This window comes from Erinaceus europaeus, chromosome 5, assembly GCF_950295315.1.
Source record: "Erinaceus europaeus chromosome 5, mEriEur2.1, whole genome shotgun sequence".
NCBI lineage: Eukaryota > Metazoa > Chordata > Mammalia > Eulipotyphla > Erinaceidae > Erinaceus > Erinaceus europaeus.
In genome coordinates, this window is record NC_080166.1 from 18,837,416 (window position 1) to 18,861,719 (window position 24,304).

Sequence of the window (24,304 nt, forward strand, 5' to 3'; positions counted from 1 at the left end):
CCAGAAAGCGGGCTTCTCAGAGGACAAGTCTGTAATCACAGGACCACTGGCTTTGAGACCTTGGGGATTGGGGGGGGGGGCGGTCTCCAGTGGTCTCAGCCCCCCATCCACATGCCTTAGCCTTCCTGGAAAACTTCAGAATTCCGTCTTCCTCATCTGTGGGCAGCGACAGATCCAGAAAGTCATGAGAAGTGACCGGTGAGCTGCAGGCTCCCAGACTCTGTGCAGGCTCCTGCCAGGCAATGCACCCTCTTTGTTTGTCTAGCAGGATTCAGCTGGGCTGGTGCCAGCCCTGTCTTGGTGTGGGGGTGCGGGGAGGCGGACCCCCCCTTAGCTGGATGAGCCGAGGCCTAGCTGAGTCAGCTCCGGGTCCACAGCAGCCCTCCCTAGCCGGCTGGTCTCCAGAGCCTCTGTTCCCAGCTCTCTGTTTACTTCCTTCCCTGTCTCCTTGGGGGAGTGGGGAGGCTTCCCACTTCCCAGGGGGAAGGGCTGCCTCATTTCAGAGCTCATTTCTGTCTTCTGCCAGGCTAGCTTGCTTGTGCGTCTGTCCCGCTCTTCTGGGGAGACTTGTAGGCTAACAAGCTCGGGGTGAGTCAGGGTGAAGGGGACAGAGCTGGGTGGCCTTTGAGGGGACATTTGCCAGCACCAGGGCCAGCGCCATCCTGACAGAGACAGGCAGGAGCAGGACCTGGAACACGGACACGTTCTCCCCTTCGGAAGGCAGAGTGACCCACGTGCAGGCCAACAAGACAAAGCAGCTGCCCTGTTGTGGGCACCCCTGGCCAGTGGCCAAGGAGGTTGGGTGCCCAGGTAGAGTGACATCACTGTCACTTGAGCCCCTCCTGGGGTACCAAGCCCATCTAACTCAGGCCCTTCTGACTTGGGCTGGTGGAAGGGCCACTCGAGGCCCCTAGGTCTGAACCCTAACTTCTGCAATTATCATTTTTGTTTTATTTTAAATGAAAGAGAGATATACAGACAGAAAGATACATGCACACACACAGAGAATGAGAGAGAGAGAGAGAGAGAGAGATCAGAGCAGTGCTCGGCTTTGGCTGATGGTCATGCTAGAGCTTGAACCTGGGACCTCAGAGCATCAGGCAAGAAAGACATTTGCAGAACCATTGTGCTGTCTCTGCAGCCCAGCATCCAAATTTCTAATGTCTCCCCAACCTCCACAAGCTGCCGGTGTCAGGAAACTCCACAGAGGGAGCCTGTGGGAGACTGAACTCCTGAGAAAACAGCAAATGGTTTGCCGTTGGAGGGGGGTGGGTACATAATATATCAGGTTTCTTTTTTAAATATTTATTTATTGGATAAAGACTAAGAAGAGTCAAGGGGAAGGCAAGGGAGAGAGGGGGAAAGGGAGAGGGGCAGGGAGAGGGAGGGAAGGAGGTTGGGAGTGAGGGAGGGAGGGAAGGAGAGACACCAGCAACCCTGCTTCACTGCTTGTGAAACTCCCTCCTGCAGGTGGGAAGCGGGACCTTGAACCCAGGACCTTGCGCACTGTAACATATGTGCTCAGCTGGGTGCACCATGCCCCACCCCCCCACTCCCAGTTGTTTATCATGTCGTCATAAGCAAGATAGATCACTGGGACTCACTTGGTTATGGGTTCGAGCCCAGACCCCACCACACTGATGGAAGCTTCAACGCTGTGGTGTCTTTCTATCTCTTTAGCTCTGTCTCTGCCCTTCTTGGTGCAAAAATTGGCCTCCGGCAGAGAAGCCCCGGTAACAACCAAAACTAAAAGTCAGAGTATCATCAGGGACTGTGGGAAAGGGAGGCTGTGGGTTTGAGGAGTGCAGGGATCACATACTCGTCCTGGAGAGCAGAGGCCTTAGAGCCAGCTTCCACAGGAGGCCTTGGGGGTCTGGTTCTGGGCCCAGGAGAATTAGGGCACTTTAGCGTTTTGACACATTTAGGTTTTTTTTTTTTTTTTTTGGAAATCATACATATTCATGAGTGGGAAATTTCCGGGGTCTCTCTTAGCCTGGCTCTGTCTGGGTCCCTTCTGAGCCCAAAAGGATGTCACAGGATGGAGACTTCGGGGGTGGGGGCGGGGGTGTCACACCCTTCAAATTCCAAGCTTCATCCTGGTGTTTGTTTCTGTGACCCTCCTGAGCATCCTGGTCCGGAAGGAAGGGGTGCACAGTGAGTTGCAAAGCATCTTGATAGCTCTCCTGTCTCCCCAGGTGCTGGCTGGGACTGGATTAACGGAGCCCACAGTGCCCGGGACAGTCCCTGGCTTTTCCGTATCTGGGACTCAGTATTTGCTTTAAAAGAAATCTCTTCAGAGACAGTTGTAGAGTTTTTAAAAAAATATTTTAAAAATTATTTTTATTTTTAAAAATTTCTTTATTGGGGCATTAATGGTTAACAGTCAGCAGTAAAACACGATACTTTGTACACGTGTAACCTTTCTCAGTTTTCCACATTTCCATTCAACTCTCACTAGGCCCTCCTCAGTTGCAGAGTTTTATTTGTCATGTCTGAGTTTCACTTTTATTCTGTTTTTCTTGGGCCTGGACTTTGTGCAGGCATGATTTCATTCTATCCAGGATGACTTTCATTAAGAGAGAGAGAGACAGACAGACAGACAGACAGAGAGACAGCAGCACTGATGTTCCTCCAGTGTTATGACACTTCCATGTGGTGCCCGGGCTCAAACATGGACCACACTCTTGCCAAGCCATACACCCTGCCCATGGAGCTGTCTTCCCAGTCCTGGTGGGAGCTTTGGCCAGAGGAGCTGAGCAGAGCTGGCCAGATGCCCCCAAAGAGTTTCAGTTGGTGGAAGCCAGTGTCACAGACACGTTGCATTCCTGTTTTTAGCCATTTGGGGTGTTTTTGACAGGAAATTCCCAGAGCTGAGCCTGACGGACAGAGCCCCAGAGGCCTGGTTCGCTTTCCACATGCTGCCTGCTGGCTTATAGTTTCATTTATACCCCCTTCCAACTCCATCCAGGGAAGGGGGTTTCTGAGGTGAGGGGCTGTTTCCTCTCAAGTCTACAGTGTGAGCTGTCATTACTGGAATCTTAGTTTCCAGGTTCCTTTCTTTCTCCCTTTCTCTCTTTTTCTCTTTCTATCTTTCTTTGTAAAATGTTCATCCTTAAAGAATTAGTTTTATTTATTTATTTTTTGCTACCAGGTTATTGCTTGCACTATGAATCCACTGCTTCCAGCAGCCATTCTCCCACCCCCCCTCAATTTGACAGGACAGAGAGACATGGAGAGAGGAGGGGAAGACAGAGAGAGGGAGAGAAAGACAGACATCTGCAGACCTGTGAAGCGACCCCCCTGTAGGTGGGGAGTGGGAGCTTGAACTCGGATCCTTGCACGTGGCGATATGTGCGCTTAATCAGGTGCACCACTGCCCAACCTCCGAGAATTATTTATAAAAGTACACACACTGTATATATGTATTTATTTATTTTTTCCCCACCAGGGTTACTGTTGGGGTTCTGTGCTTGCATAGCAAATCTGCTACTCCTGAGGGTCTTTTCCTCTGTTTTTCTTTCTTTTTTTGATGGAGGTAGAGAGAAATACGGAGAGAGAAAGAGTCACTGCCACATGGCCCCTAGTCTTGATGCTTAACTTCCAGCAGCCGGTGGCTGGGGCTTGAATCTGGATCCCCACACGTGGTAAAGTGTGCTCTCTGCCAGGTCCACCAGCACCCGGCTCCCTTTCTGCTTTAGATTGTTTATTTATGAGAGAGGGGGAGAGAGAGAGGGAGAGGGAGAGGGAGAGGGAGGAGAGGGAGATATGGCTGGGTGATGGCACACTGGGTTAAGCGCACATAGTATGAAGCATAAGGACCTGTGCAAGGAACCCAGTTTGAGCCCCGGGCTCCCCACCTGCAGGGGGGTCGCTTCACAAGTGGTGAAACAGGTCTGCAGGTGTCTCTCTCTCCTTTTCTATCACCCCCTCCCTCTCTACTTCTCTCTGTCCTATCAAAAAATTTTTTTGAAAAAATGGCCACAGTGGATTCATAGTGCAGGTACTGAGCCCCAGCAATGACCCTGGGGAAAAAAAAAGATAGACAGACAGACCCACAGCAGCACTGCTTCACCACTCATGAAGCCTCCCTCCTGCGGGTGGGACCAGGGGCTTGAACCTGGGTCTTTGCACCTGGTTACATGCGCTGTCTACCAGGTATGCCACTGCTGAGCCTGTATCCTTCTCTTTAAAACTCTCCATTGGTCTGGCTTCTGTAATTGCTTCCCCGCTGAACATGGGTGTTGGCAGGTGGCTCCATAGGGGAGTCCAGTTCTGGCCTTTACTGTGTAGTTGTCTCCTTTATCTTGATTTCCCTATTTTATTCTAAGAACACAATATATCACACACATAAACATGAAACTTTATTCTAAGAACATTGCCTGTCATACAGATATATATGAAATACTGTGGACAGCTGTTGATGGCATCTGTGGGGGTTCTGGGAAACAGCCAGCTGTGAATGGTCCTATTTAGGGGAGTCAAAAGTTACATGCAAGTTTTCCACTCTGTGGGGTGGTTGGAAGCGGAGGGAGTTGGCACCCCCAATCTGAAAGTTGCCCAGTAAGTGGCTCTGGAGATAGACTAGAGTCAAACAAAGCAGTTTCACACAGTTGGTGGAGAGCCCCTGATTATAATGCCTGTGATTTTTTCCACTGAACTATTTTTCTTAGTTACTCACTGCTATGCATTCTACCAGATACATCAGAACTTGTTTGCTTTCTGTGTAGCTCTGTCTCCAGAGACCCCCCAGGGTGTCTGGCCAAACAAACAGGACAAACACAGATAGTGGTCAACAGGCCTTCAGGCTCACACGAAGCCTGCCTTGTCTGACAGCCCTGACTCCTGCCACATCCCGGGGGAAAGGTCAGGATTTGCAGAGAAACAGAACCTGGTATAATCACTAGAGCTGGAGATAACAAGTCTGATCATGCTCTTAAGATGCCCCTGGGTAACCCACATGATGTTTGTACTTGACATTGATGTATGTACAGATACCCAACACACAGACAGACGGTGAGCCTAGTGAGACATCAGAGAGACTGGAGATAGGGGAGAGACACATGCAGGAGATGTTCCATCAGAACCTCGTGGCCTACGTGACAGACACTCGATCAAACCATCAGTGCCTACGTGACAGACACTCGATCAAACTTCTTTCAGCTCTCACTACCGAGATTGCTCCACCGAGATGCAGATGGAACTCTGCACCCCAGCATTCAAGGCAAACAAGAGCATGACTGTTTGTCTGATATGCAGCCAGTAACAGCCCGAGTCATACAGCCAAACTCGAGACTTGGGACCTCTGAGTCTCAGGCATGAGGGTCTCTTGCAGGACCATTATGCTTATGCCCCGTGCCCGAGTCTTAAAGTTTTTTTTTTCTTTGTTGGGGATTAATGGCTTACAGTCAACAGTAAAGTAGAGTAGTTGGTACATATGTAACATTTCTCAGTTTTCCACGTAACACTCTGCTAGCCCCCCCAGGTCCTCCTCTGCCATCAGGCTCCAGGACCTGAACCACCACACCCCACCCCCAGCCCAGAGTACTTTACTTTGCTGCAATACACCAAACCCAGTCCCAGTTCTGCTTTGTGTTTCCCCTTCTCTTCTTATTTCTCAACTTCTGTCTATGAGTGAGATCATCCCACCTTCACCCTTCTCTTTCTGGCTAATCTCACTTCACAGGATTCCTTCAAGCTTCATCCAAGACGAGGTGAAGAAGGTGAATTCATCATTCTTCACAGCTGAATAGTATTCCACTGTGTATATAGACCACAGCTTGCTCAGCCACTCATCTGTTGTTAGACACCTGGGTTGCTTCCAGGTTTTGGCTATTACAAATTGTGCTGCTATGAACACAAGTGCACACAAATCTTTTTGGATGGTTATGTCTGTTTCCTTAGGATATATCCCAGGAGAGGAATGGCAGGGTCCTAGGGTAGGTCCACTTCTAGCCTTCTGAGAGTTCCCCAGACTGCTCTCCACAGGGTTACAATTTTTTAACATTTCATTTGTTTTACAGTTTTTTTAATTAAAAAAATTATTTATAAAAAGGAAACACTGATAAAAACCATAGGACAAGAGGGGCACAACTCCACATAGTTCCCACCCCCAGAACTCCATATCCCAACCCTTCCCTGACAGCTTTCCTATTCTTTATCCCTCTGGGAGTGTGGACCTAGGGTCATTGTGGTACATTTTTTAAATAATCTTTTATATGTTTATTTATTTATTTATTTATTTTTAATTTCCCCTTTTGTTGCCCTTGTTGTTTATCGTCATCGTTGTTGTTATTGCTGTTGTAGTTGTTGCATAGGACCGAGAGAAATGGAGAGAGGAGGGGAAGACAGAGAGGAGGAGAGAAAGACACTTGCAGACCTGTTTCACCGCCTGTGAAGCGAACTCCCTGCAGGTGGGGAGCGAGGGACTCGAACCGGGATCCTTAGCCGGTCCTTGAGTCTTGTGCCATGTGTGCTGTTGTATGCTTTACATTGGGTTCTAGTTCTCCCCCGCCAAGAGAATTGGATCAGTCCTGTTAATTTTGCGGGCCCGCTTGGCCCCACCCCTAGGAACCCCACCAGAGTTCCAGAGGTCGAGAGTTGGAGAGGGTTCCTGAGTTGCAGAGTAAGGGAGAGTGCTTGCGCCGCCGCAAAGAGACAGCAGAATTCTGTTTGGTGATTAGTCTGTCTTAGTTTATGAATCGTTGTTCCTGAATAAAGAAATACAGCTTCCCTGCCCAGCCGTTGTCTCCACGTCTCTGTTACCCGCCCGTGAAGCTAGCCCAGCCGGCAAGAGCCACCGAAATTTTAACAACAGTGTGCTTAACCCTCTGCACCACCCCCGGCTCCCATGGTGCAATTTTTAAAGGTTCCCTCTACCTGGCCTGCAGACTTCCTCCCAAGAAACTCACTCTTTGCTTAAGATGTATTTGGGAAAGCAACTTACTCCCTTCCCCGTATTACTTAAATTTTTATTTAGCGTGTTTCTTAAGAATTTTTAAAGAAACTTTATTTAATTTGATAGGATAGAGAGAAATTGAGAGGGAAGGTGGAGGTAGAGATAGAGACAGAGAGACACCTGCAGTACTTTACCACTTGTGAAGCTTCCCTGCTGTGGTTGAGAGCGGGGGCTTGAACCCAGGTCTTTGCGCGTGGTGACGTATACACTTAATCAGATGTGTCACTGCCTAGCCATCGCCCTGCCCAGCAAACTTTTAATGTTGTAAGTGAAGAGATGGTAAGAAAAACAAACAAAACCAAGACCTCCTTCACTGTGTGTGAGGAGAGAGTGTGTTTCATGCCCCATCACACAGCAAAGGACAGTGGGAATGCCAACAGAGGCAGCCCCTTTGGAAGACTGTGTGGACAGTCCTTAAACAAACACAAATGGAATCACCTTAGGACGCAGCAAGACCACTCTTAGGCATTCTTCTTCTTCTAGCGTTTGCCCTTCTTCCGTAGCCAGTCAACAGCATCAAGTTAAGCCTGATGTCAAGTTTCGAGACCTCCTTTGAATCTGGAGAGGTGGCAGTCGTTGACTATGTGGGTCATAGTCTGTCTGTGGCCGCAGGGGCAGTTCGGGTCGTCTCTGGCTCCCCAGCGATGGAACATAGCGGAGCACCGGCCATGGCCTGTTCGATAGCGATTGAGGAGGACCCAATCATAACGTGCTAGGTCAAAGCCAGGTTGACGCTTGCAGGGGTCTGTGATGAGGTGTTTGTTCCTTACCTCAGCTGACTGCCAACTCTGTTTCCAAGAGTCTGGAACAGAGAAGTTCAGTGTAGGCGTAGGGGACCAGATTGGGTGACGAGACGTCAAGCGTTGGACAGGGTGGGCGAAGATATCCGCGTATATTGGCAGGTCCGGTCGAGCGTAGACGTGGGAAATGAACTTAGATGATGCTGCGCATCCCGACGAATTAGGCATTTATCCGGTAGGCACTCAGACACTGATTGGAAAGGACGCATGCACCCCCGTGTTCATAGCTGCATTATTCACAACAGCCAGAGAGTGGAAGCAGCCTAGGTGCCCACAACAGATGTCTGGCTACAGAAGTTATGGGATGTAGACTCCATGGAACACTACTCTGCCATCAAAAACGATGATATTGTGTCCTTTAGGACAAAATGGATGATGGACCTGGAGGTGATGATGTTGAGCAAAATAAGAGATGAAAGACAAGCTGAGAGACCAGGTGGTCTCACTCATATGTGGAATCTAGAGATCTGATTTACATGAACTTGCTAAAAAAAAAAATTCAAACAAACAGAAGCAAGTAAACTGTAAGACTGTGAGAACTCTGCTGGTTATCTTTGGAAGGTGGATGGGTAGGATTATGGAACTTTTGTGGTGGGTGTGGTTTGGAACTGTCAAGTGTAATCTTACAGTCTTGTAACAAGTATGAATAACAAATAAAAACATCTTTTTTAAAAAAGGAAAGCTTTCCTAAGGAGAAAGCCGGGGCAAGGGGCCCCTGTGTGTGTATAACAGCCCCTTCCCAGCACAGCCAGCAGTCTGGGTGCCAGCAGCTGGGGGGTGGGGGGTGGGCTGGGAGACAGGGTTACCAAAAGGCCTATGTGAAGCCTCCCCCCCCCCCCCCCCCCCCCCCCCCGCCCCTCAGCTTCCTCAGGGCAGCAGCAAAGCACACTGAGCACAGAGCCCTGGAGCTTGTTTTTTTGTTCCGGCCTGGGGCCTCGTGAGCTCATCTCTCTATTTATAGTCTTCCCCGTGAAGTCAGCACTTTGCAAAGCAGTGTCCTCTGTCCCCCAGGAGACGCGGCCACCGCCCCTTCCTGGTGCTCCCTGCCAGTCCCGTGTCCACACGTGTCCGCGGCTGCTGGAACACAGCCTTCTACACTGTCCCCTAGGGCTGCTCAGTGACTTGGATTTTTTTTAATATTTAAAAAATATATTATTTATTATTTCTTGGAGACAGATATTGAGAGGGAAGGAGGAGGTGGAGAGGGAGAAAGAAAGAGAGAGACACCAGTAGACCACCTGCTTCACCACTCATGAAGCTTCCTCCCTGCCAGTCAGGATGGGGGGCTCGAACCTGGGTCCTTGTGCATGGTAACAGGTGCACTAAACCAGCTGCACCACCATGCAGGCCTTAGTTGTTTATTATTATTATTATTATTATTATTATAGTTTTAATTAACATTATTTATTTTGGATACACACAGAGAGAGACTTGAAGGCTTTGTTGTCCTTGGTTGTCCCTGAATCTACCTCCTCCTTCCCCAGACCTCGTCCACAGCTGCCTGTATAGAAACAGACTCTAGTTAGAGGCTGGTTTGAGTTGATGCACTCTGTCCTCCAACTGTGGGTTCAGTAGCAATAAAGAACTTCCCTTCCATTCCTCCTCCTCCTCCTCCTCCTCCTCCTCCTCCTCCTCCCATTCTCCTCTTTCTCTCCTTCTCCTTCTCCTTCTCCTTCTCCTTCTCCTCCTCCTCCTCCTCCTCCTCCTCCTCCTCCTCCTCCCATTCTCCTCTTTCTCTCCTTCTCCTTCTCCTTCTCCTTCTCCTTCTCCTTCTCCTTCTCCTTCTCCTTCTCCTCCTCCTCCTCCTCCTCCTCCTCCTCCTCCTCCTCCTCCTCCTCTTTCTCCTTTTCCTGTGAAACCTGGTGTAACAGAGTCCGGCTTCCTGTGGTCCTGGGCAGTGAGCCCATGCTTGGCTTCAACAGAAGAACAAGAGTTCAATCAGTGTTGTTTTGGGTTTGTTGAATTACTCCACCCAGCTCCCAAGCATCTGTGAACCAACACCCAACTTCACACATGTGTTTAAAGGGAGCTGGAGCTGAGTCTCTGACCCATGGGAAGGGAGCCACCTCTCCACAGCCCGGGGACAAAAAGAGAAACGACGTATTTACAATATGCTTCCTGTGGAGGGGGAAATAACCTATGTGACTTAGACCTGACTGTACCTGACTATGAAGCATTACTTTGAGAGCTTTCTGAATAAAAAGAAGATTTATTTATTTATTTATTTATTTATTTTTGCCTCCAGAGCTATCACTGGGGCTCAGTGCCTGCACTAGGAACCCACTGCTCCTAGTGGACATTTTTTCCCCCATTTTTGTTGCCCTTGTTATTGTTGTTGAATAGGACAAAGAAATAGAGAGAGGAGGGGAAGACAGAGAGGGAGAGAGAAAGATAGACACCTGCAGACCTACTTCATCGCTTGTGAGGGAGCTGGGGGCTTGAACCAGGATCCTTATACCAGTCCTTGCGCTTCGCACTATGTGTGCTTAATCTGGTGCACTACTGTCCTCCCACCCCAGTAATGTTTTTAATGGCCTTTGACTATGAACAATTGCTTAAACAAATCACAAAGAACATCGCCGCAAAGGACCAGATCAATGATGTTGGTGCAGCAGACCTGACAAAGGGAAGGACAGGCATAAAAGAGGATGGGGGGGGGGGTTGTCAAGTCTTCACGAGGTACTGGCCCTCTGGGTGGTGTAAGGTCAAGTGCCAGGCGTCAGTGCCAACGGGCCTCCTGCCATTCTGCTTTGGAGGCTCCCTTTCCCACACCTGTGTCCCAGCGCGAGGGAGGTGCTCCATCCTGGTCCTGGAGGTGTGATCTGCTTTTCCTGCAAATGCATAGTGGATCACAGAGATTTAGTCCTGCGGGGGGCCAAGGAGGTGGTTCAGTGGGTAGAGCCCATTTCTTGCACATAGTAAGCCCCCAGGTTCAATTCCAAGCACGGCATAATCACTATACTGTGCCCCATGTCCTCTCTTTTACAGCTACCGATTGATCAGTCAGTCATTCAATCACTCTTTAATTCTGTAAGTACAGGGGACACCAGAGACTGTGGGAGCTGGCTAATCTTGCCTCCCAAGTGCAGGGGCTTGTTCTCTCTACAGCCTTGAGGCTGATGGGGGGGGTGTGCCTGGCTCACCACCACTGTGGAGCTTAATGAGGGAGTTAGGCTCTGCTTGGACCTTAAGTCTGTAAGTGTCTGCTCCAGGCTGGAGCAGGGGATGCCTCAGGCCGCGTGAGCACTGCCTGCTGTCCAGGGGGTCTCCAGACACCCCCACCCCATCATGAACTGTGCTCATGCTGAGGTCTGATCCATTTGCCTGCTGGGAAGCAAAGCCTTCCTAAGACCCCAGACCTCATTCGTGTATTTAGCAGGTGCAGAGGAACTGCTGGGAGAGCAGGTGTCATTGTTGGCGTTTGGATCCAATTCCCCGCCCTGGGATTCACCTTCTCACCTTGCCTTTTACCCTAAAGGAGACGATTGAAATGCACAGACTTCTGTTCTGTGTGCCTTTTGGAACTAGAGTAGATTATTAAAGGTCCAGAGCTCTTCTAAAATTTTTTAAAAATATTTATTTATTTTCCCTTTTGTTGCCCTTATTTGTTTTATTGTTGTTGTAATTATTGTTGTTGTTATTGATGTCATTGTTGTTGGATAGGACAGAGAGAAATGGAGAGAGGAGGGGAAGACAGAGAGGGGGAGAGAAAGAGAGACACCTGCAGACCTGCTTCACTGCTTGTGAAGCGACTCCCCTGCAGGTGGGGAGCCAGGGGCTGGAACTGGGATCCTTATGCCGGTCCTTGTGCTTCACACCACACATGCTTAACCCCGCTGCGCTACCGCCCGACACCCAAGGTCCAGAACTCTTAAGTTCATTCATAAAACTTCATAAACACCCACCCTCCCTGTAAATCTATAATTCTGGAAACAGGCAGCTTATAGCAATATATTTTCAGGGGGCTGGGTGGTGGGTTAAGTGCACATAGTAGGAAGCACAGCGACTGGCACAAGGATCCCGGTTCCAGCCCCCGGCTCCCCACCTGCAGGGAGATCGCTTCACAATTGGTGAAGTAGATCTGCAGGTGTCTATCTTTCTCCCCCCCCCTCTGTCTTCCCCTCCTCTCTCCATTTCTCTCTGTCCTATCCAACAACAAACAACAACAAAATGGAAAAAATGGCCACCAGGAGCAGTGAATTCGTTGTGCAGGCACTGGGCCCCAGCAATAAACTTGGAGGAAAAAAACATATATATGTTTTCATATTTATTCTCTTGATTCTGAACTTGTAAAAATCACACTACTACATGTTTCTTGACACAGGGCTAATGTCACCAAATGGAATTTTCCAACATGAGCAATGGCTTAGACATTCTGGAGAATATTTGCAATGCGTGGTCTTAGCACACAATCTTGTTTTTTCTTTGTGGTGTGATCAGACATCATTCGGATCAGGAATTACAGGATGACGATATTCCCTGAAGGCATTCTGAGCTCCTCTCAAGACATTTTATATTTATTTATTTATTTATTTATTTATTTATTTATTTATTTATTTATGTTTTATGAATTCCTTTTGGATAGAGATACAGAGAAATTGGGAGGGAAGGAGAAGATAAGAGAGGGAGACACCCGCAGCATTTGTCCTCTGTTCATGAAGCTTTCCCTCTGCAGGTGGAGACCAGGGACTTGAACCCAGATCCTTGCACACTGTAATGTGTGTGCTCAACCTGGCGCACCACCACCAGGCCCCTAAAGCCAGGCATTTTAAGTTCATTAACACGGTTTCACACTTCATGAGCACATGCTTTATAGAGAAGAGTCATCTCACTCAACCTGATTTTCACAAACATTGTATAGAATGTCTGTAATTCAGAAATGTTTCCTGACTGGCATTGAAGTCTAATGCCCATTCCTATTTTGGAATTTTTTGTCTATTTGAAAAGATAACAGTTTCACTTGCATTTCTGTGATGTCTAGAAGAATCGTCCACATTTCTTTCAGTGAATGTTCCCTTCCAGAACTGATGATGGAGCTAGAGGGGAAATGTTGGTTGTCTAGTGAGAGGACTTGTCCTCCCAGAAGCACCAAGAGCCTCCTTTCCCTCCTGGATGCTTGGGGATAATGACTCAACCTGCCCACATCCCCAGGGCTGTGTGTCTGTCTGCTTGTGCTGCTGAGTGTTCCTGCCTGTCCTCTGGGGTGTCAGCTCCTGCTTCCTCTCTGACCACCCCCCCCAACACTCTGGTTAGCTGTTTACAGTGCTTGTGATGGAACTGTTTTTCCTAATGAGAGTGCTAGTAGTGTAAACATCGTGTCTGCGTACTTGCCTTCGGGTGGGAATTAAAATCATCTCGGCTTCTTGTGAGCACAGCTTTGATGTGAAGAAGTCTAGCTGTGCAGAAGCATGGAGAGCAAAATGTGAGAGGAGCTCTCCCAAGCAACCCCAACTAGCTTATATCCAACCAGGCTTCCCAAGCAATAGAATTAACAAGAGTGTGCATTTCTGTCTCTGTGTCTCTGTCTATCAACTCTTTCTCTCTCCCCCCTATGTCTGTCTATCTTCTATATCTAGCTATTATCCCTACCTATTTATTTGTCTGCATATCTGTCTTAATCTGTTTTCTATATCTTCTATATCTATCATTTGTTTGTAGTCTGTATCTTCTTTCTCCTTTTCTTTCACTGTAGACACTTTTATAATACCGAAGTCAGTAACTAACAAAAGAAAAACTTCCATTTTCATGATACGTTTATAAGAGGGTTTAATAAAAGAAAGTACCAAGAAGCTCTTTCTGTGGAAAGAAAGTGGGATGACTACAGAAGATTTGAAGAAAAAAAAACAAAACACTTTGGTGGTTTGGTCCCAACTGTTCTTCCTTCAGTAACGCGGTGATGCAACTTACAGAGTCTGCCATCTGAACACTCAGAGCCTTACGGAAGCCCCATCTTCAGTTACAGACCGTCACTCCCACCTCCATGTCCTCCTCCTCATATGACTGTTGTAGAGGTCCTTCTCCTCTCTTGTGTTAAATGTGGGTGACCAGTATGAGCCACGCACAGTGAGAGGACTGCCAGCCTGACAGCTGTCACAGCTTCTGTCAGCTCTAATGGCGAGCTCTGGATTCACGGCTTGAAACGAGGCTATTGTGTCAACTCCTCTGAGCCCTGGGCTTTGGAGGTCTTTCTCTTTGGGTTTTTCCATTTTGAGTGTTGGAGGCGCAGCTGCTGGAGGCATCCTGATGGCTTATGACCTGCCATGGGGTCACCTGCGCTCCGTACTTGCTAGTCTCTGTGTTGTCACCCCTAGCTTCTATTTCCATCCACCCTATCATCTACCTGTCTCTCTGTCTGTCTTGTCTTTCTGTCCATCCATCCCATCCCATCCCATCCCATCCCATCCCATCCCATCCCATCCCATCCCATCCCATCCCATCCCATCCCATCCCATCCCATCCATCCATCCATCCATCTATCCATCCATCCATCCATCCATCCACCCCATCTATCCATCCGCTCTATCTTCTATATCTGTCTGTGTCTACCTATTGGTCTGTATCTACGTCTATCTAGTTATCATCTGTCAAACAACCAGCCCACCAATCCGTCTATTGCCCGCCAGTCAGTCTATCTTCTTCCTAGCTAGCATGTACGTACACTCTTATTTTGCAGAGAGATACGTCTAACTTTCCTCTAGCCATATGGCTCCATGTGTATCCATGTGTCCAAGTATATCTATATCTGCACCCCCCCACACACACACATATGGGGAGGCAGAGAGCTGTTTATTTTAAGGACTTGGCTCAGGCAACTTGGAGCTTTGACAAGTCCGGGCTCTGTGGGCTGGAAACACGGAAGACTTGCAGCTCAAGACCAGAAGCCACCATTCAGCTGTAGCGCTCCTTCCAGCTGGGGGAGGGGGTCTTTTATCAGTGTCTTCAGGTGGCTGCCTGACCCCACCCACCACCCACCACCCACTCAGGGAGGGCAAATTGCTTTCCTCAAAGTCTACTGATGTAAATAATGATTTCACGGAAAATTACCTTTAAGGAAATCTCTCTCTCTCTTAAACATATTAGTTAATTGATTTTTGTCACCAGGGTTATCACTGGGGCTGGGTGCCTGCACTATGAATCCACTAGCAGGTTCAAGCCCCCAGCCCCCGCCTCCAGGGGAAAAGTTTCACAAGTAGTGAAGCAGGTCCGCAGGTGTCTCTCTGTCTCTCTCTCCCTCTTCCCTCTCAGTTTCTGGCTGTCTCTATACAATAAATAAAGATAATGGGGGGGGGGAAGCCCAGGTTTTTATATTTTTTAAGGAAGACTCCTTAAATAACTGGGAGAATTAACTTGGATTCTGATACTGACATGTGGGGAACAGAAAACTGTGGGTGCTTGGAGATGCTGACTCAGATGTACATGTCTGCACGTGTGAGAACACCTGGGAGGGAGCTGTCTTCTCTGCATCCTTGTCTTCTTTCTGTGAGAAATCTGAGTATCTTGTGGAATTACCCGCAAAGGAGGCAGTTGCGTTGTATCCCAAGCGCTTGACTTGCAAGCCAGAGAATGGCAGGATATCTGAGAAGTTCAGAGTAAGATTTGGGTGCCTATTGGATGGAATCACAGGCTTTTTTAGTCAGTCATTCCAACAGGTGAGCCGGGTGATAGCTACCGGCCATGATGTCTGGTGCTGGAGAAGCTGAAAGCCTCCCCTGTCCGCAGGTGAATTCTGTGAGGCTCACTGCACGCTCTCTGCTTTTTTCTCTTGAACATCAGTCATATGCAGCCTTTGGGTCTGAGATCAGGTGGACTATTTGAAGAAAGACAGGAAATGAACGACAGTACACAGCCACTCCTAAGTCACACAGGCTGTGTGGCTGGTCACGGTGTGGCACTGGTGTTCGAGTTAAGAAGTCAACAGTCTTCCCTAGACCTTTCACATTTTTGATGCCTGTGATGTAATCATTGGTGAAGCCAGCTTGGAGTCCTGTGGATACCTGCGGGGAGGTTTGTCCAGACCCTCTCCTTAGTTTGTGAAATAATCGGTACTTGTTTTTATTTTTCAGGGTTGCACTGGGGAATGAACTTGTAGCCTCATGCATGTGTGATTTATATATTTATTATTAAGTGACTCCCTTTGAACTAATTTTTGATTGGGGGAGGGGGAGGAGAGGGGAGATGCCATAGCACTGCCCAAGCATTCATGGTATTTACGGTGCTCCCAGGCTTGAACCCGCAACCTCATGTATAGTCAGATATACGTTCTAACAGCTGAGCTATCTTCAACCCCCCCCCCCCTTACTAAAGTTTTGGTACCATTCTTTTAAAAAAAATTTTATTTATAAAAAGGAAACACTAACAAAAATCATAGGATAAGAGGGGTACAACTCCACACAGTTCCCATCCCCAGAACGCTGTATCCCATCCCCTCCCCTGATAGCTTTCCTATTCTTTATCCCTCTGGGATTATGGACCAGGGTCATTATGGGATGCAGAAGGTGGAAGGTCTGGCTTCTGTAATTGCTTCTCCGCTGGACATGGGCGTTGACAGGCTGATCCATACTCCCAGCCTGTCTCTCTCTTTTCCTAGTGGGGCAGGGCTCTGGGGAAGCAGGGCTCTAGGATACATTGGTGCGGTCATCTGCCCAGGGAAGTCTGGTTGGCATCATGGTAGCATCAGGAACCTGGTAGCTGAAAAAGAGTAACATATAAAGCCAAACAAATTGTTGGCTGGAATATTTCATATGAAGAGTTGGGTGGGGGTCTCCATTTTGTAGATAGTCAGTAGTCATATTTTAGTTATATTCCAAAGCCCATGACTATACTAGTTAGGTTAGATTCTTGAAAAGTTTCAAGTTGACTTATTTTTATTGTTGTTTTATTATAGCCATTGGGGTTATTGCTGGGGCTTGCTGCCTGCATAATGATTCCACTCTCCTGCAACCATCCTTTTCTTTGTTTTGTTCATGGAGATAGAACCTGAGAGGGGAGGGAGAGACAGAAAGAGAGACAGGGACAACTGCAGCCCTGCTTCACCACTCAGGAAGCTTCTCCCCTGCAAGTGGAGACTGGGGGCTTGAATTCGAGTCCGTAAGTGTTGTAACATGTGTGGTTTACAGAGTGCACCACCACCAGCCCCAATAATTTTTTTCTTTTTTTTTACATTTACTTATTAATTTAAGAGAGAGAGGGGGGGAAGAGAAAGGCACCTGCAGCCCTGCTCCACCACACATGAAGCTTCCTCCCTGCAGGTGGGAACTAGGGGGCTTGAACCCAGGTGACTTAAGAAACTTAGGTCATGGAGCTGGGGGGATAGCATCATGGTTCTTCAAAAACACTTTAATTTCTGAGACTCCAAGGCCCCAGATTCGATCCTTAGCACCACCATCAGCCAGAGCTGAGCAGTGCTCTGGTCAATAAATAAATCTTAAAAAAATTAAAATTAAAAAATAAAAAGTGGGGGTCCTCAAAGCCCCTAGACGCCCTAGGGAGGATGGTGGGTGCCCTGGGGCCTACGGGGCTCCCCCTGGTCCCTCTGATGCGAGTCTCTTCTTCCTTCCAGACCGGCCTGATTGTCGCCTGCTACCACGGCTTTGTGGACGTGGTGGTGGTATTTGCCGAGTGCCCGCACGTGGACGTCAACTGGCAGGACAAGGAGGGCAACACCGCGCTCATCACGGCGGCTCAGGCAGGTAAGACCCGCCTCCCCACCCCTGGGGGCGTGTCTTGGGCTGGAGGGCTCCACCCAGGGGCGGGGCTTGGGCAGAATGCCACCACCCTGGGGCGGGGCTTGGGTTTGAGGGCGGGGCTTGGAGTCCGGGCAGATGGGCGCTGGTTTTACCTGAACCCAGAAACTCCTCAGGAGATGTATCAGGGAGGCCTTCCCACGGCTAACAGGTGCAGCCACAGAGTGGGTGGTGCAGTGATTCTCCCCTGTTCTTCAAGGAGGGTGCATTCAGACTCCTGCATTAAAAAAAGTTCTTTATTCTTTATTGGGGTGGGGGATGTCAGTTGACAGCAAATACAGTTGTTGGACCATGTGTAAAATTTCTCAGTTCTCTGCAAAACACCCCCTCACCCCCAGCCTAGGCCCTCCTCCACCAGCAGGCACCAGGACCTGAAAACCCCCTCACCCCCCAGAGTCCTTCACTTTGGTGCAATGCACCAAACCCAGTCCCAGTTCTGCTTTGTGTTTCCCCTTCTGTTCTGATTTCTCCACTTCTGCCCATGAGTGAGATCATCCCATCTTCATCCTTCTCTTTCTGGCTGATCTGACTTCACAGGATTCCTTCAAGCTCCATCCAAGATGAGGTGAAGAAGGTGAAGTCACCATTTTTAACAGCTGAGTAGCATTCCATTGTGTGTCTAGACCACAGCTTTCTCAGCCATTCATCTATTGTTGGACACCTGGGTTGCTTCCAGGTTTTGTCTATTACAAATTGTGCTGCTATGAACACAGGTACACACAGACCTTTTTGGATGGTTGTGTTGGGTTCCTAAGGATAAATCTCCAGGAGAGGAATTTCAGGATCACAGGCAAAGTCCACTTCTAGCCTTCTGGGACCTCAGTGCTGCTGTGTCTGTCTCCCCATTAAACTTTCCAGCAGCCTGTCTCTGGGGGCACAGGAGCCTGCCATGACCCTTTGGAGTTCTTAGCCCTGCCACAGAAAGAACTGTCAGGCACAGGTGAAATTTGGGGAGGTTGGGAAGTTTTGCATCCAATTGCTACAGTGCACAAGGGCCCGGGTTCAAGTCCCCCACCCCTACCTGCAGGGGGGAAGCTTCATGAGTGGTGGAGCAGGTCTGCTAGTGTCTCTCTGTCTCTATCTCCCCCTCCCCTCTTGATGTCTCTCTGGCTCTACCTAATAAATTGTAATACAATATCCCAAAAGAGCAAGTTTGTAAGAAATAGGGCACAGCACATGAAGTAGGGCTCCTGGAGGAACTGGGGGGGGGTGTCCTCTGGAGAGAAGTTCTCAGGGTGCCTAGAGATTCCAGCCTGTCTCAGTTCTCAGCCCCTTGCTGCTGTGCATGGCTGGCTCATTTTTTTTTTTAGTTTATTTTTTTATTAAAAAGGAAACTTGGACAAAACCATAGGATAAGAGGGGTACAACTTTGCATAATTCCCACCACCAGAACTCTGTATCCCATCCCCTGCCCTGACAGCTTTCCTATTCCTTATCCCTCTGGGAGTATGGACCCAAGGTCATTGTGGAATGCAGAAGGTGGGAGGTCTGGCTTCTGGAATTGCTTCCCCGCTGAACATGGGCGTTGACAGGTCTCTCTCTTTCCCTAGTGGGGTGGGGCTCTGGGGAAGCAGAGCTCCAGGACACATTGGTGGGGTTGTCTGTCCAGGGAAGTCTGGTCAGCATCATGCTAGCATCTGGAACCTGGTGGCTGAAAATAGAGTTAACATACAAAGGCAAACAAATTGTTGACCAGTCATGGACCTAAGGGCTAGAATAGTGCAGATGGGGGCCCCTCCATTTTGTAGATAGCTAGTAGGCATATTTTAGCTATATTCCAAAGGGCCTGTGGCTATACTAGTGTTTCTCTTTCTTTCTTTCTTTCTTTCTTTCTTTCTTTTTTTTTTTTTTTTGCCTGAGCCTGAAATATGATACGCAGGTATATCCTAATTATTGTCTGGGGGCTGGTTCATTTCTACTAGCGTGGATTGACTGCCTTGTCTTGAGCTTTGCTGGCCCAGGTTAGGTGAAGCTGGTGGGTCACAGCTCTTAAGACAGTCCTGGGTAGCCAGGCGAAATACATATATATATATATATTTTTTTTTTTTTCTTTTTTTCCCTTTGCCACCAGTGTTAGGGCTCAGTACCAGCACTACAAATCCACCATTCCCGATGGCCATTTTTCCCCTTCTTCTTATTCTTTTTTGTTTGTTTGTTTATTTGATAAGACTGAGAGAAATTGAGAGGGGGAGGGGAAGATAGGGAGGGAGAGAAAAAGAGAGACACCTGCAGACCTGCTTCTCTGCTTGTGAAGCGTCCCCCCTGCAGGTGGGGAGCAGGGACTCAAACCCAGATCCTTGTGAGTGGTGATGCGTGTGCTCCACTTCTTACTTTACTTCGCTCCTTTTGCAGATGTGTGATTTCCCCCTTTTAGGACTTTTTTTTCATTCAGAGAAAGATATATATATATATATATATATATATATATATATAGAGAGAGAGAGAGAGAGAGAGAGAGAGAGGGAGAGAGGGAGAGGGAGAGGGAGAGAGGGAGATGGAGAGAATAGCACAGTTTCTTCTGGCAGCATGGCGCGCCCCCACATGGTGTCTGGGCTGGAACCTGGCTACGCACATGTCAAGAAACTTGTGCTATGCTAGGAACACTCTCTGGCCCACTTCCCTCGTCCCTCACTCAGCTCTGTTTATGGGTGGTGCTTGCTGGGGATTGAACCTGGGACTCTTGCATGCAAGTCTTATAGGTCACCTCTGCCTTTCTCCCAGACCTCTTCTATCTTTAAAAATATTTACTGGAGGGAGTCGGGCTGTAGCGCAGCGGGTTAAGCGCAGGTGGCGCAAAGCACAAGGACCGGCATAAGAATCCCGGTTTGAACCCCGGCTCCCCACCTGCAGGGGAGTCGCTTCACAGGCGGTGAAGCAGGTCTGCAGGTGTCTATCTTTCTCTCCCCCTCTCTGTCTTCCCCTCCCTTTCTCCATTTCTCTCTGTCCTATCCAACAGTGACAACAACAATAATAATAACTACAACAATAAAACAACAAGGGCAACAAAAGGGAATAAATAAATATAAAAAATATTTACTGGAGAGAGAGAGAGAGAGAGAGAGAGAGAGCCCGCCCAAACATCATGCTGGCACACATGAAAGCAACATTCTTTGGACCAGAAAAACAGTTCATCTGGTATGGTGCCTGCCTTGTGTGTGAGTTCTGGTCGCTGTGGCCTCTTTCTGTCTCTGCCTCTGTCTCTCCAGTGATGAGAATGGAAAAATTGGCTTGGGAGAGAGTGCAATTGCACTTGCTCAGGTCTGAGTGTCACAGAAATATAAACAAGTTAAAATAAGATAAAATAAAATAAACTTTTGTGCTTGAGGAACTGTCCCCAGAGTCAGCCTGGCTGCAGAGGGCAGGGTGGGGCAGTGAGGCTCCTCACTGCAGGTGTCCTGTGTCCCACCATCAGTGTAGGGGTCTGTCACATGCACTGGATTTGTGGGGAGGCACCCCACTTCAGAGGAGGGTGTCTGCCCTGTTCAGAGCAGGGCACCAGGTACCCTGCATTGCCGTCCGACTTGGCCAGTGGGCGGTGGCCGCGGAGTCCCCTGTGCCTCCCAAGGGCTGCGAGCCCTTCTCAGAGCGGCTCCCGAAAACGCCAGTTTTTCCACCCACCCCACCCCACTGTGCATGCACACAGCTCCCCCCGGGCTGCTCCTTCTGGCGCAGACCTCCAGGCCTCCTCCAGGCCTCCCCCGGGAACCCTCTGCTCCGCTCCCAGCACCCCACACCCCGGGCCAGAGGAGCGGCCTCAGCTCTCTTGCAGGCTGAGCAGGTGCGAGCTCGTCCAAGCCCACAGCGCCCTCTGCCGGCTGAGTCTGGAATGGCACCGCGAGTGCCGGCTCACCCGTGTCCACATCCATTTTCAGGCGGGCTTCCCTTCCTGGCATCAAGGCATAAACCAGATTCTCTGCCCAGGGTGGGGAGATAGCACAGCGGCTGTGCCAAAGGAATTTCCCACCCGAGGCCCCAGACTCCTGGGTTCAATCCCCCTCACTCCCTTAGCCATCCTAAGCCAGTTCTCTGGTTTAAATAACATCAATAATAAAGAAATTCTTTCCAGGGCAGGGAGGGAGACACACAGCAGTGCAGCACCAGACCAGAGGGAAGGAAAACTGTGAGATAAGAAGCAGGTGGGGAGGATGGGAGAGGAGGAAGGGAAGAGAGGGAGGAGAGAAGGAAGGAAAAGCAAGACAGAAATTGAGAGGAAAGGGAAGATAGAAAGGGAGAAAGAAGGGAGTCAGGCGGTAGCGCAGCACGTTAAGTGCACATGGTGCAAAGCGCAAGGACTGGCGTAAGGATCCAGGTTCAAGGCCGGGCTCCCCACCTGCAGGGGAGTCGCTTCTCACCCCCTCTCTGTCTTCCTCTACTCTCTCCATTTCTCTCTGACCTATCCAACAATGATGACAACAATTTTTAAAAAAAGGGCAACAAGAGAAAGAGAGACCCCTAGAGCCCTGCTTCACTGCTCTGCAGGTGCAGATGGGGGCTTGAACCCGTGACCTTGAGCACGGTAACATATGTGCTCAACCAGGTGCAATTATCCAACCCTTCACATACTCTTTCTTATCTTTCTCCTCCCCTTTTTCTCTTCTTCCCTCACCAACATCCTCTTCTTTCCTCTCCTGTCTCTCTTTCTGCCTCTTCTTCCCCTTCCTCATCTTTTCTCCTCTCTCTTCTCTTTCTTCCTCCTCTGCCTCCTTCGCTTTTTCTCCCCCTCTTCCTCCTGTTTGTCCTGCTCTCCTATCTCCCTTCTCTCCTCTCCTCCTCCATCCTCCTTCTCTTTTTTCTCTTTCTCTCTCTCTCTTTCTTTCTTTCTTTCTTTCTATTTGTCCTCTATCTCCCTCCTCTCTTCTCCTCTCTTCCTCCATCCTCTTCCTCTTCTCCCTCCTGCATCCTCTCTCCCTCTCTTCCTCTCTCTCTCTCTCCTTTTCTCCCTCTCTCCACACCACAGTCACCCCCGTGTGCCCTTCCCTCCGCAGGCCACACCACCATCACCAACTACTTGCTGAACTACTTCCCGGGCCTGGACTTGGAGCGGAGGAACGTGCTGGGCTTCACGGCCCTCATGAAGGCTGCCATGCAGGGCCGCACTGAGTGCATCCGCGCCCTGATGCTGGCAGGTGGGCACCCTGTCCCCCCTCAGCCCCCGGGGCTGTGTGAGAGGACATGGGGGGGGCAGGGTTGGTTCTGTCCCTGGGGTCACAGCCTCTCCACTCCCGGGGTTCAACTTTCTGCTTTGCTTTTCAAGAATGATTTATTTGATTAAAAACTATTTTCTTGGGGGTCTGGTGGTAGCACAGCGGGTTAAGTGCACATGGTGCGAAGTGCAAGGACCTGCATAAGGATTCCGGTTCCAGCCCCTGGCTCCCCACTAGCATGGGGGCTGCTTCACAGGAGGTGAAGCAGGTCTGCAGGTGTCTGTCTTTCTTTCCCCCTCTCTGTCTTCCCCTCCTCTCTCCATTTCTCTCTGTCCTATCTGACAACGATGACATCAACAACAAGAATAACTACATCAACAAGGGTAACAAAATGGGGAAAAATGGCTTCCAGGAGCAGTGGATTCGTAGTGCAGGCACCAAGCCCCAGCAATAACCCTGGAGGCAAAAATATATATATTTTCTTCATTTATTGGCTAGAGACAGAAATCTATGGGGGTGGTGCACCCAGTTAAGTGCACATAGCACTCTGCTGTCCTTGGTTTGCTCCCCCCCACACACCGTGGTGGCGGCTTCACCTTGTGTGACACACACACACACACACACACACACACCCCAGGACTTGCCCGTGAACTTGTCCGACTCCTGGACCTGCCTAACTCCCCTCCCCCAGCAGCAGGCTCTGGGCTGTTTGCTTCTTACTCAGACGTGCTGACTCTGGGCCCGTTTTCCTTTCCTCTTTGCGTGTATTTATTGAACCAGAGCACCACTCAGCTCTGGCTACTGCTGGTGCCGAGAACCGAACCTGGGACCTGTGCCCCCGCCCAGCTCCCTGAGGATTTCCCCTGGGTTGAGGACATTTCCACTCAGTGGAGGAAGAGCTGACCGACGGATGGTCGTCTTGTGATACTTTCCAAAGCCCAAGCAGGGCTGGGGAACTTCTCGGCTGGTACTGCAGCTCAGTCCCTGCAAGTACTGACCTCACAGACCCGGTAGGGCTTCCTACCGACTCAGTGCTCCCTGCCCTCCTCTCCCTCCCCCAGCTCACTGATGTGTGTGTGTGTGTGTGTGTGTGGTGGGGGGGGGCATTGGTGGGATGCAGAGAGGCCAGGACAATGGGGACCCATCAGCCCTTCTCTGCCCCCAGAGGACAATTGCAGCATCTGGGGACATGCTGGTCGTTAAGTTAGTGGATCTCTCCTGACATCTAGTGGACAGAAATGCCCTGGAGCGTACAGGACAGACACCCCACCATCATTCGGCTTTAGATAATAGTGTCAGGGACCAGGATGTGTCACCATGCCCAAGGACCTGGGTTCAAGCTCCTAGTCCCCATCTGCAGAGGAGAAAGCTTCACAATTGGTGAAGCAGGGCTGCGGGTGTCTTTCTCCCTCTCTATCTCCCCTTTCCCTAACAATTTCTGATGGTCTCCATCCAGTGAATAAATAATTAAGTTAATATATATGTAGTGCTGAGGCTGAAGAACCCTGGTTTAGTCTGTCTTGGTACAAATGAAGCCACCCCACAACCCCGCGGCTTCCTCATGTCCCCGCTGGACACTTCCTCAGACTGATAAGAGTGAAAATATGAAGAAGCCCATTAACACCACATGTGGCCTCCTACACATGCGGTAGAGACCCAACA

At 49.3% G+C, this 24,304-nt stretch overlaps 1 protein-coding gene across 1 annotated transcript in view; it reads left to right on the forward strand.

Annotated features, from left to right (window-relative positions):
- The window catches only part of ANKRD33B (ankyrin repeat domain 33B), a 71,116-nt gene that overhangs the window by 38,005 nt on the left and 8,807 nt on the right, over positions 1-24,304 (forward strand). Inside the window, exons 2-3 of the mRNA XM_007524312.3 lie at positions 17,315-17,444; positions 22,484-22,624. Coding sequence (XP_007524374.1) covers positions 17,315-17,444; positions 22,484-22,624 — 271 coding nt within the window. The remainder of the gene's footprint in view (positions 1-17,314; positions 17,445-22,483; positions 22,625-24,304) is intronic.